The 13,120-nt window shown below is 49.3% G+C and overlaps 3 protein-coding genes across 3 annotated transcripts; 2 read left to right on the top strand and 1 right to left on the bottom strand.

The window, feature by feature from the left end:
- The first annotated feature begins 5,332 nt into the window (after nucleotides 1-5,332).
- Nucleotides 5,333-7,829, top strand: LOC149390027 (Flavin containing amine oxidoreductase family). The gene is made up of 8 exons (XM_089624432.1): nucleotides 5,333-6,032; nucleotides 6,101-6,185; nucleotides 6,257-6,404; nucleotides 6,469-6,549; nucleotides 6,620-6,791; nucleotides 6,868-7,027; nucleotides 7,103-7,206; nucleotides 7,281-7,829. Exons 1-8 carry the CDS (start codon nucleotides 5,475-5,477, stop codon nucleotides 7,578-7,580), a joined length of 1,608 nt encoding a protein of 535 aa, XP_089480558.1. The 5' UTR covers nucleotides 5,333-5,474; the 3' UTR covers nucleotides 7,581-7,829.
- A 158-nt stretch (nucleotides 7,830-7,987) lies between these two features.
- On the top strand, nucleotides 7,988-8,815 carry LOC149390026 (auxin-responsive protein IAA30-like). The gene is made up of 3 exons (XM_089624434.1): nucleotides 7,988-8,392; nucleotides 8,465-8,561; nucleotides 8,653-8,815. Exons 1-3 carry the CDS (start codon nucleotides 8,209-8,211, stop codon nucleotides 8,708-8,710), a joined length of 339 nt encoding a protein of 112 aa, XP_089480560.1. The 5' UTR covers nucleotides 7,988-8,208; the 3' UTR covers nucleotides 8,711-8,815.
- Nucleotides 8,726-9,660, bottom strand: LOC149390025 (chitinase 10-like). Its single transcript, XM_089624433.1, has one exon. It carries the CDS (start codon nucleotides 9,658-9,660, stop codon nucleotides 8,842-8,844), a length of 819 nt encoding a protein of 272 aa, XP_089480559.1. The 3' UTR covers nucleotides 8,726-8,841.
- Nucleotides 9,661-13,120: the final 3,460 nt, after the last annotated feature.

Below are 13,120 nucleotides of genomic sequence, written 5' to 3'. Positions count from 1 at the left end.
GCTCGGGGAGCACCAACCAAGCTGCAGATGCCTTGAGTAGGAAAACGGAGTTTGCCACGATACAGAAGCTTGCCCCATTGTCTACAAGTCAAGTAAGCATTCCAATCCGAACTCGTATCAAGGAAAATCTCGAGAAAGACCCGGTCGCCCGCGCCATCATGGCCCTTGTCAAAGAAGGGAAATCACGTCGATTTTGGATCGAAGATGGGCTCCTGTTAACCAAAGATCGCCGCTTGTTCGTCCCAAAGGCGGATGACTTACGGAAGACTCTCTTGAAGGAGTGCCATGACACGTTGTGGGCCGGCCATCCCGGGTGGCACCGCACGCTTGCCCTCCTTAAGCAAGCCTACTATTGGCCTCAGATGAAGTCCCATGCTCAAGACCATACTCGAACTTGCCTTATCTGCCAACAAGACAAGATCGAGAGAAAGAAGACCCCCGGACTTCTAGAGCTGTTGACCATCCCAACAAGGCCTTGGGAAAGCATCTCGCTAGACTTCATTACGAACCTCCCGCAAACAGGAGACTTGTCATGCATTCTAGTTGTGGTCGACCGGTTCTCCAAGTATGCCACCTTCATCCCAACGAGCAAGTATTGTGGGGCCGAGGAGACAACCCGCCTGTTCTTCACCCACGTAGTGAAGTATTGGGGCATACCTCAGCACATTGTGAGTGATCGAGACCCTCGCTTCACGGGAACTTTCTGGAGTGAGTTATTCAAGTTGCTCGGCTCACAGTTAAACATCTCCACAAGTTTCCACCCCCAGACGGATGGTCAGACCGAACGTTTCAACGGGATGTTAGAAGAGTACTTGCGCTACTTCGTCAATGAGAATCAACGTAATTGGCCGCAATTACTAGATGTAGCTCAATTAAGCTTTAACGCTCGCAAACGCTCGGCCACGTCTCTCAGTCCCTTCGAGATAGTCCAAGGCCAACAACCCTTGATGCCTCATTCGATCCCAGAATACGTGGGCAAGAATCCGCGGGCCTACGGATTTAGCAAGGAATGGGGAGACAACCACGAGATTGCCCGTGCATACCTAGAGAAGGCTGTGAAGAGAATGAAGAAGTGGACAGACCAAGATCGATGGCCGCTCGAGTTCAAAGTGGGAGATCGAGTTCTCCTCAAGCTGATGCACGAACATGTGATATATCGCCAAGCAAGAGACAAACGTCTGTTCCGAAGATACGAAGGCCTGCTGACCGTCCTTGAGAAGGTGGGCAAGGTGTCCTACAGGCTCGATACCAAGCCCTGGATGAAGATGCACCCGGTCTTCCACGTCAGCAACCTGAGACCCTACTGTCCCGACAAAGAAGACGCGTCCCGGAATGAAGACAAGCGCCCGCCAATGAAGGGGCCACGGAGCAAGAAGATTACCAAGGAGGTGGACACTATCCTCGCGGACCGCTATGTCAAGATCCACCACAAATGGCATTGGGAGCTACTCGTGAAGTGGAAAGATGCAGGAGACGAAGAATCAACCTGGGAGTGTGCAGAAGACTTAGAAGACTTCAAGCACAAGATTGAAGAGTTCAAGGAAGCAAGTCGCCATCTATCGTCGACATCGACAACTCCGGCCATGGGAGGGGGTAGAGTACTAGGTTCTTTTGATAAGGGCAAGTTCGTCCAGGGTCGTAAGTAAACCCATGGCCTCTTGCCCATCCTCATGTATTTTGGGTAGATTGTACTTAGGATTTACTTTTGTAAGCCCGATGAGGGCATCGATAGAATTAGTGGGGGTGAATGTTAGGGACCTCCTTTTTGCTCTCCAGAAATTTAATGTCTACTGGAGTCACTTTGCCAAATGTTCGTTTTCCTTCTTTAGGGGAGGGTGGTGGAAGGGCATGAGAGGAACTAGCCCAAGGATCCTTAGTCCACCACCGGGGATATCAAACTTGCCGTGTAACCTTCCCGTTTGATATCAATGAACAAGTAGACTCATTTTGCTTCTGTGTTTGCTGTGCCGTGTCCCTATGAATGATTGCTTGATTGTTGGCTTGTTTATATGTATGCTTGTCGATATGTTCTCGTGTGTGTGTGAATGATGTGGTCCCAATAGCTCGTTACAATGTTATTCCGTGGCTGATCATTATCTCATGTTGTCTTGCAGACATCCAGTAGGCTGACTTGCTAGCGAAGCGCCGCAAGTGCCGCACGTCCCGACTATCTACCGAGTGAAATTAGTCGGCCCGTGACACTGTTTGGTTAGGCACCGGCGGATCTGGAGGAGCGCTCGCCCCGGGTGGAGGCTCCCCTGGCTAGGTGAGCGCGGAGGGAGGTGCGCCGGCCTTGGGCGGCGCCAGTCGGGCCAGCGCCAGCGCGGGTAAGGAGACGCACCGACCGGCAGAGGTCGTTTGGCCGGGTGCTGGCAGCGTCGGAGGCCCACGCGAGTCGGGTGAGGCCGTGTCCGACTGGGGGCGTGCTAGGGACGACGCGCCGGCACTAGGTGAGGGCGTCCGGGCCGACGCCGACGTCGGTGATGAGGCGCTCCGGCTGAGCTGCCCCGGCCATGGCGCGGCAGTAGGGACACAGCCCGCCCAAACCCTAGGGGTCTGTGGGCCGGGCCCGTGCAAGGAGGGTCCACCCAGCCAGGGGCCGGACCGCGCCAATGGGCCAAGGGCGCGTGAGGGGCGCCCAACCATCCCAGGCGCGCGGGAGGACGCCCTGGCCGGGCCAGGCGCGCGAGAATCGGGCCAAGCTGGGACGAGCGTTCATGAGCCCGACCCACGTGGCCTGGGCGCTTGGGAAGAGGGCCCGGTATGCAGGACGTACGTGAGGAGGTCCGCTCGGCCGGCCTGGGCGCGGGCGAGGAGGCCTGTCAGGCCGACCTGGGCGAGCGCGAGATGTCCCGTCTGGCCGGCCCGGGCGCGCACGAGGCAGCCCATCTGACCAGCTCGGGCACGTGCCGGGAGGATGACTCGGCCGGTCTGGCGGAGCGTACCACGGATACCTCGACCGGCCCCGACGATGTAGCGAACCCCGAGGGCCCAGGCGAATCCTTTTTGCTCCGTTCTTCGGCGGTCACGGTGCGCACCTTGACCGCCCGAGAGGATGAGCACGCCTCGGCTTTCCTTATTGGGGAGTTGGCGACTCGAGACGGCGTTGATTGCTCTGACGTCGACATTCCGAGCTCACTCTCGCTGTCCAGCTTTAGGAGCTTGAGGAAGCGATTCAACATCCCACCAACTGTATCGTTATTGCGGCCGCTGTGTGACGATCTCCCGACTCATCCATGAAAGGGGTATGCCGCCGTCCATGAGGCGAGTCTTCGCGGGGGTCTACGATTGCCCTTTCAGCATGTGATCCAGGATCTTCTAGTCCGATTGAACGTTTACGCGTCCCAGATGTCTCCATCCTTCTACCACGTGGTGGCCGCGTGTCACATGATGCTCTATCGAGCGAGAAATACGGTCATGACAGCCGACGACATTAGAAACCTTGTGTCCGTCCACAGCGTCCCCAGGAAACTAGGTTTCTACAAGGTTCAACATCGCAAACGCCTCGCCATTCTCACTAAAGTATCCTCGAAGCATCGATACCCTTGGGTGTGGGTGTCTGAATCTGCCTTCGGGGCGGCGCCTCTTGTCTTCGGGCCCGTGGCCGACTTCGCGGCCGACCGCGGTACCGAGAACTCCGAGCTCGCACTCGTGATTGGAGCCGTTCCGGACTCGAGACAAGGGTCGCTCTTCGAGTCCCCTGATCTCATGGCGACTACCGGGTGGTTCGTACCTAACAATGTGACGCCCCCACTGTTTTCTCCTGGGTGACGAGGCTCTAAGTCCGAGGCGGGGGGTTCCTCTGCCCCCTCCCTTGACGTGGGTGGTATTAAATATTTTCATGCTGTCGCATTACTTATTGCTTGTGTTTCCGCGACATCGGTCGTTTTTATTTAAACTTCTTTGGTCTGTTATGCGTCTTATTTTTTTTCGATTTACTATGTCTAGCGTAATCGATTCACGCAATCTGGTTGATGCGTTCTCATGAACCTTGGTTTACTATGTCTAGTGTAACCGGTCTGCACGGCTTGGTGCCACATCGAGTGGTCAGGTTTTCTGTGGACGTTGGCTAGACCAATTTCGTCCGACGGGCGTAAGCCTTTGAAACCCATTGGCGATTTGCTGCCTATCGGTGCACGAGCTGGGCGGCTAGCGAGCCTCCTTCCTGGTGTGTACGCTACCTGTTGACGTGCGTGTCGTGCGTCAGGATGGGCTTGGAGTAGGACATTAAACGAAAATTTGACCGTGTCTACTGTTATGGGCGAGCAAAGGGATTCGTGGATTTGTGAATCGGTCATTTGATTCGATTCCGAGCGAGTCTAAGCCATTTCAGTTTCGAAGCATTGTTGATTGTCACCGAGATTCTGCCCGAGAGCTCGGTTCCGTCGAACTCCTCAATGGAGGCGATCAAAAGAATAAACGACGATCAGCTCCAGAGTGCCTCGACGACATGAAATTATCCTTAAGCTAACGAATCACGCTGTTCGGATGTGTTTGGTTGAACTGTGTATATTTTTTGTTGAGTTCATAATTACTGTTGTTCTTGCTACCGTTAATGAGATTTACAGTTGTTATTGTTACAATTAATAAGATTTAATGTTGTTCTTTTTACCGTTAATGAGATTTATTGTCGCTCTTGTTATAGTTAGTAAGATTTATTATTGTTCTTGTTATTGATAATAAGATTTACAGTTATTCTTGTAGTAGTTAATTAGATATATTGTTGTTCTTGTTATCGAATAAGATTTACTGTTTTTCTTATTACCGTTAATAAGATTTACTGTTGTTCTTGTTACCGTTAATGAGATTTACTATTGTTCTTGTTACCGATAGTGAGATTTATATAGTAAGATTTACTGTTGTTCTTGTATCGTTAATAAAATTTAATGTTGTTCTTGTTACCGTTAATGAGATTTATTGTTATTTTTATTACCGTTAATCAGATTTGTTATTTTTCTTGTTACCGTTAAAACATTTATTATTGTTCTTATTATCGTTATTAAAAATTATCAAAATTATAAGATGGTTAGTTTTATTTACTCTAAATAATATTAACCGTTAAGAGTGTTAAGAGTATAATGAGAATATTAAAATTTCATTTTAATGAATTGGCCATTCTCTTAAATATATGTTAATAATTAGACTATAATTATAAAAGAAGAGACGGACTATTTGAACTAATTACTAAGCTCGCTCTACAACTTTTCAATAAGCGTTCTTTTCATCGTAGTGTTTAATTTATTGATTGATGAATATATACATAAATATTTATTATTATTGCATGTGAAATGTAACCAATATTTCAATAAAAACATATTATTTATATTTGATAGGTAATAAAAAAAAAAAAAAAGGAAGTGGAGTGGGGTGGGGTAAAAACGGGACGAAAGGAGGAGGGGATGAGAAACGAAAGGTAGAGAGGAGAGAGGTAAGTTCATGAGTGATCAAAGAAGACAAACTCAAGAAAGGATCGGATGATGGGTATGACAATGATGACGACGGCGATGAGTAGCTGCGTGTACGGTGTGGCAACGTCGACGCAGGTGCGTTGTAGTAAGCGCAGAAGCACGGCAAGATGCTCCCTCGCCGACAGGAGCACGGCGGTGAAGGAAGTGTCCGGAGGAGGAAGAGTGGCCGATGCGGTGGTTGTTGGCGGCGGCGTAAGCGGGCTGTGCATCGCGCAGGCTCTGGCGACGAAGCACCCCGGCGCGGCGCCCAACGTGGTGGTGACCGAGGCCAACGATCGCGTGGGAGGCAACATCACCACCCGCTCTGGCGGCGGATATCTGTGGGAGGAAGGGCCCAACAGCTTTCAGCCGTCGGATGCGATGCTGACGATGGCCGTGGACAGCGGCCTGAAGGACGACCTGGTTCTGGGCGACCCCGACGCCCCTCGCTTCGTGCTCTGGGAAGGCAAGCTCAGGCCCGTCCCCTCCGGCCTCGCCGACCTCCCCTTCTTCGATCTCATGTCCATTCCGGGGAAGCTCCGAGCCGGCCTCGGCGCCCTCGGCATTCGCCCTCCTCCTCCTTCGGTTCGTCTCTCCCACCTCACATTCTTCTTTTTCCATTCCCATGGCTGACCCGTTGGTGGTGGTGGCAGGGCCGCGAGGAGTCCGTCGAGGAGTTTGTGCGCCGCAACCTCGGCAAGGAGGTCTTCGAGCGCTTGATCGAGCCTTTCTGCTCTGGTATCAAACCTCCACCCATGACCCACCCATTCCAGTTGTTTTAAGCTAACGGTCGAACCAACTGTTGGCAGGTGTTTATGCCGGAGACCCTTCCAAGCTAAGCATGAAAGCCGCTTTTGGGAAAGTGTGGAAGTTGGAACACAACGGAGGCAGCATCATTGGCGGGACTTTCAAAGCAATCCAAGAAAGGAACCAGTCTCCCAAGCCCCCTAGAGATCCGTAAGTACATCTTGATATTCTTGGTGGCAACATTCATCGAGAATGAGCTGGTGTGGTGGTGCAGGCGTCTTCCGAAGCCGAAAGGGCAGACGGTGGGATCGTTCAGAGATGGGCTCGCAATGTTGCCAAACGCTATCTCTAAAAGGTGTGTTTCCCATTTTCTCTCTCCCTCTCACCGCAACCATTTGCTGATGAGCAGGGATCGTGTTTGGCAGTTTGGGAGACAAAGTGAAGTTATCGTGGAAGTTGAGTGGGATCAGCAAGTTGGAGAACGGGCTGTTCGAATTGACATATGAAGCCCCGCAAGGATTAGTCACGCTTCTCACTAAAACCGTGATTTTGACCGTTCCTTCCCACGTTGCAAGCTATCTGCTGCGCCCTCTATCAGTATGTTTCTCTCGGGATATAACAAAATTGACATTTTTGTTGCTGCACAAAAATGGACAACCAAAGTGTTTTGCAGGGCGAGGCTGCAGATTTGCTGTCCAAGTTTTATTACCCGCCCGTGGCATCGGTGACGCTCTCATATCCAACGGATGCGATTCGGGAAGAATGCCTGGTAGACGGCAAACTCAAGGGTTTTGGTCAATTGCATCCACGGAGCCAGGGCGTTGAAACTCTAGGTACAGTGCTTTGAGTTTTAATGTGGATGTGGATGTGGATGGGATCATCATATCCCTGTTCCCTTGTTTCTCCAGGAACTATATACAGCTCATCCCTGTTCCCGAACCGGGCACCCGCAGGAAGAGTTCTACTGCTGAACTACATCGGAGGTGCCACCAATAGTGGGATCGTGTCAAAGGTAAGAAAGCCTGTTTTTGCATGAATAAAATGAAAGAAGGGTTGACGAAGATCGCGTTTGATGTGTGTGGGCAGAGGGAGGGGGAGATAGTGGAAGCGGTGGATAGGGATCTGAGGAAGATGCTGATAAAGGGGGACGCAAAGGAGGCGGAAGTGGTGGGGGTGAGAGTGTGGCCGAAAGCCATCCCGCAATTCACGATCGGTCATTTGGACACTCTCGACGCTGCCAGGGCTGCCCTCGCCCACAGCGGCTTGGATGGCCTCTTTTTGGGCGGCAACTATGTCTCCGGCGTTGCCTTGGGCCGATGCGTCGAGGGCGCCTACGAGCTAGCCTCCCAGGTCGCTGCCTTCCAACAGACGAGAGCCCACTTTTGATGAATGTTTTATGTATGTGTGTTTGTACTATAGTGTGTAAAGAGAGAGAGAGAGAGAGATGCGTAATGTGTGCGGTGGCAGTAATGGTAGCGCCGAAAGAGGCCATTGGCAGCAAGAGAGACAATGGAGCAGTAAAAGTTGGGAACACAAAATTGATGGTATTGTGGGGATGGTGGGGGACAAGGCCGACCAACTAACCAACATCTTCTTTTTGATAAATGTAGCCAAGCCTAAGCTTGATTACCCTAACTCGACTCCTAACATAACCATCCAAAGAGTGAATCATAATATAGTTAATAGGTGCATGCGCAACAAGACAAACTTGTGGGTTGTGGCACGGACTCCCATGCTTTTGTATCAGTTCGCTTCACTGCTGTGTCTACATTCATTTGCTCGACCATTATGTCTCCACGCTTGTCCAACACAATGCGACGCAACCAAAGCGGCTTTAGCTTAGGGAGGCTAATAAATGATGTTGGAAACTGAAAAAAGGTAAGAAATGATTATGTAGCCTCTAAATCAAGAAACATTAAAAAAAAGGAGCACGTGTTGGTGTCGGGTAAGTGATGGTAGTATAAGAGGGTGTCGTGTCGTGTTTTGTTTTGTATTGTTTGTTTTGTTGAAGAGAATGAGTAGCGGAAGTACTAGTAGTAGTAATAGCAGTCATCTTCAAATGGGAGTTACAAGCACTCTGTTCGTGAAAGTGCACATGGAAGGCCATCCCATTGGCCGCAAGCTCGACATCCTCGCCCACTCTGGCTACCGCCACCTCGTCGCCACCCTCGACCGCATGTTCAACGCCAACATTATATGTCAGCTCTCTCTCTCTCTCTCTCTCTCTCTCTCTCTCAGTTCAATTAATAATATCGTTACTATCTACTCAGTGGATGCGGATAATAGCTATCACCCGCATGATTTCCACGTGCTGACATATGAGGACGACGAAGGCGATTGGATTATGGTCGGCGATGTCCCTTGGGAGTCAGTCTCCACCTCCTTATCTATCTATCTATCTATAAATAATACATCTTTACACTATTCTGACTTGAATCATATTATGTCATCATCGCAGGTTGTTCTTGGGTGCCGTTAAAAGACTGAAGATCTCCAGACCTTGTCCCTGCACATGATCTACCATCCCAATCTCATCTCAAATTTGTTTATTCTTTCCTTCTTAGAACCAAACCAACACTTATTTCCAATACAAAAACCAGTCACATAGAAAAGAAAGTAGCAGTCAAAACAACAAAATAAGTAGTTATTAGAAGGAGCGCTGAGAGGCGCAGTCGAGATTGGGACCGGTGGGGACGCGGAAGATGTGGGCGTAGCGTTTAAAGTAGCCGATGCGGTCAGCCACGCGGGCATCTGCGGGGATGCCGCACTCGAGGCCGCCGTTGATTATGTTGGTGACGAGGCCGAAGCCGGCGGTGCGGTTGGCGGCCACGTCAGCGCGGGTGGGCTTGTAGGAGCCGACCATGACGGCGTGGCAGGACGGCTTGGGCCTCTGGGGGGTCATCCAGAACCAGAGGGCGGTCTTGAAGGCGACGGTGGAGTCGTTGGCCACGATATCGGGGTTGGCGAGGCCGTCGAAGCCGAGGGCAGCGCCGGCCGGGCCGTAGTTGTAGTTCCACGAGAGCTGGATTGGGCCGCGGCCCTTGTAGGACTTGCCGGGGGAGCACGGCCACCGTGTGTTGGAGGGGTCGCAGTAGTCCGACTGAGGGCTCACCTCCTCCTTGAAGCAGAGGCCCCACGAGTATGGGCCGTCCGGGGCATTGCCCCACCCGCCCGTCGTCTCGTGGGAGATCTGGGCCAGGAATGCCGCCACCTCCCGCTTTTGGGTGGCCTTACACCCCGTCGACCCGAAGGCAGGGAAGCGATTGGCGGCCGAGACAAAGGAGTCATAGGTGTAGAAGTGTTTGGCGGGGCAGGCCGGATCGTCCTTGTGGAGGAACAGCTTGCCGAACGTCTCCCGGCTCATGACACTCGATATCGAGCCTGACCGTGCCGGCCTAACCACACCCAGAAGAAGAAGAAGAAGAAGAAGCCAAATCGCCCGAGAAGAAGAAGAAGAAGAAGCCATTGTTAGAGTGGTGAATGATATGATGCATTGATATCTTCCTTCTTATATTATAATGCAAGAGCGTTGACCAATCTTACATTTTTGTAATTATATCAAGGGTGGTGCGATGAAGCTAACATTGTTGACTGGACTTGGTCTTGTATGCCCACATTATTGCATGCGCTTCTAATTGACACCACCGCAATAAGTGCCATCCCCACTATCTATACATCACATTACAATAGAATGATAGATTACTTGGTTTTTTCTATGTTCAAATGCTTTCTTTCGTCTTAATCTGACGCACATTATCTCTAATAAAGTCAACTCTTTACAAACACTTCCATTCCATTATGTATACCAAATAACAAGTTTTCCCATTTACTTGATATTAAAACGACAGCAGCTAACGTCAGAGCCTACATAATCATACATTAAAAAATTAAGTAAACTTCATTCATGATTCAAAATCTAGAAAAATCTTAAAACCCTCCCCTTCTCTCGCTTCTTTTTCTCTCTTCTTGCTCCTTCACCAAACCCTCTTTTTCTCTTTTTCTCTTCGTTTCTCACCCAAAATGATCGGAGAAAATTACTTTTACTTCTTACTACTCCCATAGATTGTTGTTGTCGTTCGTTTTCGGACAGCGATTTAAAAGCCTCAAACAGTTAGACGCAAGGCCGGATCGAGTGATCTCGTTTTGGCTTGAACGTGTCGGACTTGGTATCCCAGGTCATCCCTTAGCTTGGATGTCGGTAGCGTTTGTCGGAACACCTGAAATAAGAGGAAAACACGTGAACTACAAAGGGAAAACAGAGGGGGTGCCTCTGTTTACCTCTCCGACGCTCAGTATTAGAAGGATTGAGGTGGAGTATAGAGGGTTTGGTGTTTAGAGGGCCGAAGCTTGAGAGAAACGAGTGAAGTACGAGTTCAGCAGCGTTTCAATACTCAATTTTGGATTACCTTATTCGAGGGGTCGAGCCTCGTATTTATAGGCGACCAATGAGTGGTTTGGAGACTCCTTGGCCATGTGAAAGCCATGGTTGGCCATCGGCCGGGCATGACTTGGGTCGGCCGATGGCCGGGTGTGAGTCATGGTCGACCATCGGTCGGGTGTGGCTTGGGTCGACCGATGGCCGGGTGTGCGTCATGGTCGGCCGTTCATCGGGGGAAGGCTCCAGGGTCGGCCAATGGCCGAGCATGCCCTAGGGCCGGTCAATGGCCGGGGCGGGCCCTTGGGCCGACCATTGGCCGAGCATACCCTAGGGCCGGCCATTGGCTGAGCATACCCTGGGGCCGGCCAATGGCCGAGGCAGGCCCTGGGGCCGGCCATTGGCCGAGCATACCCTAGGACCGGCCAATGGCCGAGGCAAGCCCTTGGGCCAGCTAATGGCCGAGGCAGGCCCTTGGACCGGCCATTGGCCGAGCATGCCCTAGGGCCGGCCAATGGCCGAGGCAAGTCCTCGGGCCGCCCGCTGGGCGTCTCATCTTCACTTCACCGGATCGGGACAGGCTGGTAACATTAGCCCCCCGAGTTTAAAATAAACGACCTAGTTTATTTTAAATGAAAAAGGTTGTACGTTATTTATTTACGTTCTCAAATGTTTATAACTTGTCAATAAAAAGAGACAAGTCAAAAGATAAAAATATCTTCTAAAATACATTTGAGAAAGGTCGTTTTGAGTTATTTTATATAACTTATGTATGCTGTATATTATTAGCGATAATTTCTTATTATGTTCTTTTCTTTTAGTTTCGACCTCGGGAACCTATTCTAAACAGTGGGCCTTGCTGAGTCAAAAGAATAGGTGGTCGAATAGTATGGGACGTTTCTTAGCTTAAGTCAGAGAAGTTATGTCAAGATCTTATTATCTTTAGGCATCGATTCTTTTCTGTATCTCTGTTATGTTCTCATGTGTTCTTGATTGCTCGTGTTTGAGACGCTCTGAGTAGCGTGACTAGGAGGACGTTTGATCCGTTCCTTATGAGCTTTCTTTCTAGTAGAAGTATGTACATTAGTATGTCGAGGGATGAGATACTTCTCCATGTTCGATCTTTCTCTTCTATAGATAAGTTCAGATTGCTACAAGGATAGCAGCGAGCGTAAGGATATTACGTGGACGAAGCTACGAGAAGTAAAGAAAGGACTCTTTCTGTTGGAAGAGAAGGATTCGGGATTCATATCCAGGTAAGTAGAAACATTTCAATTGTATCACAAAAACAATGTGTTGTGTGTGTTGCTTATGTGCTTGCATTTACATTGGTATGATATTGTTGGAATTGATCTAGGGTTAAGAAAAAGTTTAACGCTTCGAGCAAGCGGCGGAATTTAAAAATTTTCTTTAAAACAAGTAAAACGATTTTACTAACCTAGACAAAGAGCAAGTACATGTAAATAAAAACTATTATGAGCATTAAAAATTTACTAACCTTTTTAGAAGCTTGAACGTTGATGAGCCTTCGGAAGGTTGAAAACGTTCATCTCCCCTTGCAGCACGTCTATCTTCTTTCCTCGGGAACTCGAGCAACCACGAAAGATTCTATCACTAAAATCACTCGAGAGAAAAGGAATCAGTGAGTGGGCACTTTTAAACACGACGACTCGTGAACAAGTCTCAAAGTCGAAGAGCTAAAACGCTAAGTCAAATGTGGACCTAGGTGCCAAAACAAAAACGAAAAAAAACTAGAGAGAGAGAGAGAGAGAGGAGAAGTTGGCCACCACAAGGTCTAGAGAGAGAAGCTCTCAATCTCTAACTTATGTGGAATGAATAAAATGAGAGGATTGATGCCTCTATTTATAGGGGAAGGATTACCTTCAATAAATTAGTTTCTTCTTCAATAGAATATCACATATTTATGAGCAAAATTTGCTCTTCCCCTGATATAGTCACACGGCCAAATAAGGTTTTAGAAACCTTGAATTTGTTTCCTCTTGTTGTACTTTTAGCCCTAATCTATGCAACCAAGATGATCTAATAACAACTACTCAGATTCGTGCAAGAAAGTAAAGTACTGAAATGAAAAAGACACAACCAGATTTTTCCCGTGCTTCGATCCAAAAAGATCTACGTGCACGTTGAGCTTCGTGGGAGAAACTCGGTCTGTACTAGCTTCGTCTCGATTACACCCTCAAGATTACCAATCTCTCAAACTCACGAATACAACCTCACACTCTCAATCACAGGCAATTCTTTTTACCAGTTTCACACAAGAAACACGATCAAGCCGATCGCTCAAGAACAAACCACTCAGAGAGAAGAAGAATAGAGAAAACCCTAACACAGTATTCGAACAGGACGCAAAGACTTGAACAATAGGTCACGAGCTCAAGAGATAGGCTATCACGAAGAAATGCTCGACCGTCAGATCAGGTGAGATCAACGGCTTCTGTTCCTTTATGCGCTACGATGTCGTTTAACCGACAGAGCACGACCCTAAGAAGCTGAAGCCTTTTGATCTTCATCCCAGTGGGCCTCAGCTAAT

Source organism: Urtica dioica, chromosome 8 (genome assembly GCF_054948205.1).
Source record: "Urtica dioica subsp. dioica isolate 48M chromosome 8, U.dioica_male_clone48M_v1_H2, whole genome shotgun sequence".
In the NCBI taxonomy this organism is placed as follows: domain Eukaryota; kingdom Viridiplantae; phylum Streptophyta; class Magnoliopsida; order Rosales; family Urticaceae; genus Urtica; species Urtica dioica.
Note: the sequence above shows the minus strand (reverse complement) of the source record. Positions and strands in the feature narration are given on the sequence as shown.

What these genes read in the sequence shown, in the direction of transcription:
- LOC149390027 (XM_089624432.1), top strand. Translation starts at nt 5,475, where the DNA reads ATGATGGGTATGACAATGATGACGACGGCGATGAGTAGCTGCGTGTAC. An exon ending in TTCGCCCTCCTCCTCCTTCG is followed by an intron (nt 6,033 to 6,100) that starts GTTCGTCTCTCC and finishes TGGTGGTGGCAG; the next exon opens with GGCCGCGAGGAGTCCGTCGA. An exon ending in CCCAAGCCCCCTAGAGATCC is followed by an intron (nt 6,405 to 6,468) that starts GTAAGTACATCT and finishes GTGGTGGTGCAG; the next exon opens with GCGTCTTCCGAAGCCGAAAG.
- LOC149390026 (XM_089624434.1), top strand. Translation starts at nt 8,209, where the DNA reads ATGAGTAGCGGAAGTACTAGTAGTAGTAATAGCAGTCATCTTCAAATG. An exon ending in GTTCAACGCCAACATTATAT is followed by an intron (nt 8,393 to 8,464) that starts GTCAGCTCTCTC and finishes CTATCTACTCAG; the next exon opens with TGGATGCGGATAATAGCTAT. An exon ending in GTCGGCGATGTCCCTTGGGA is followed by an intron (nt 8,562 to 8,652) that starts GTCAGTCTCCAC and finishes TCATCATCGCAG; the next exon opens with GTTGTTCTTGGGTGCCGTTA.
- LOC149390025 (XM_089624433.1), bottom strand. Translation starts at nt 9,660, where the DNA reads ATGGCTTCTTCTTCTTCTTCTTCTCGGGCGATTTGGCTTCTTCTTCTT.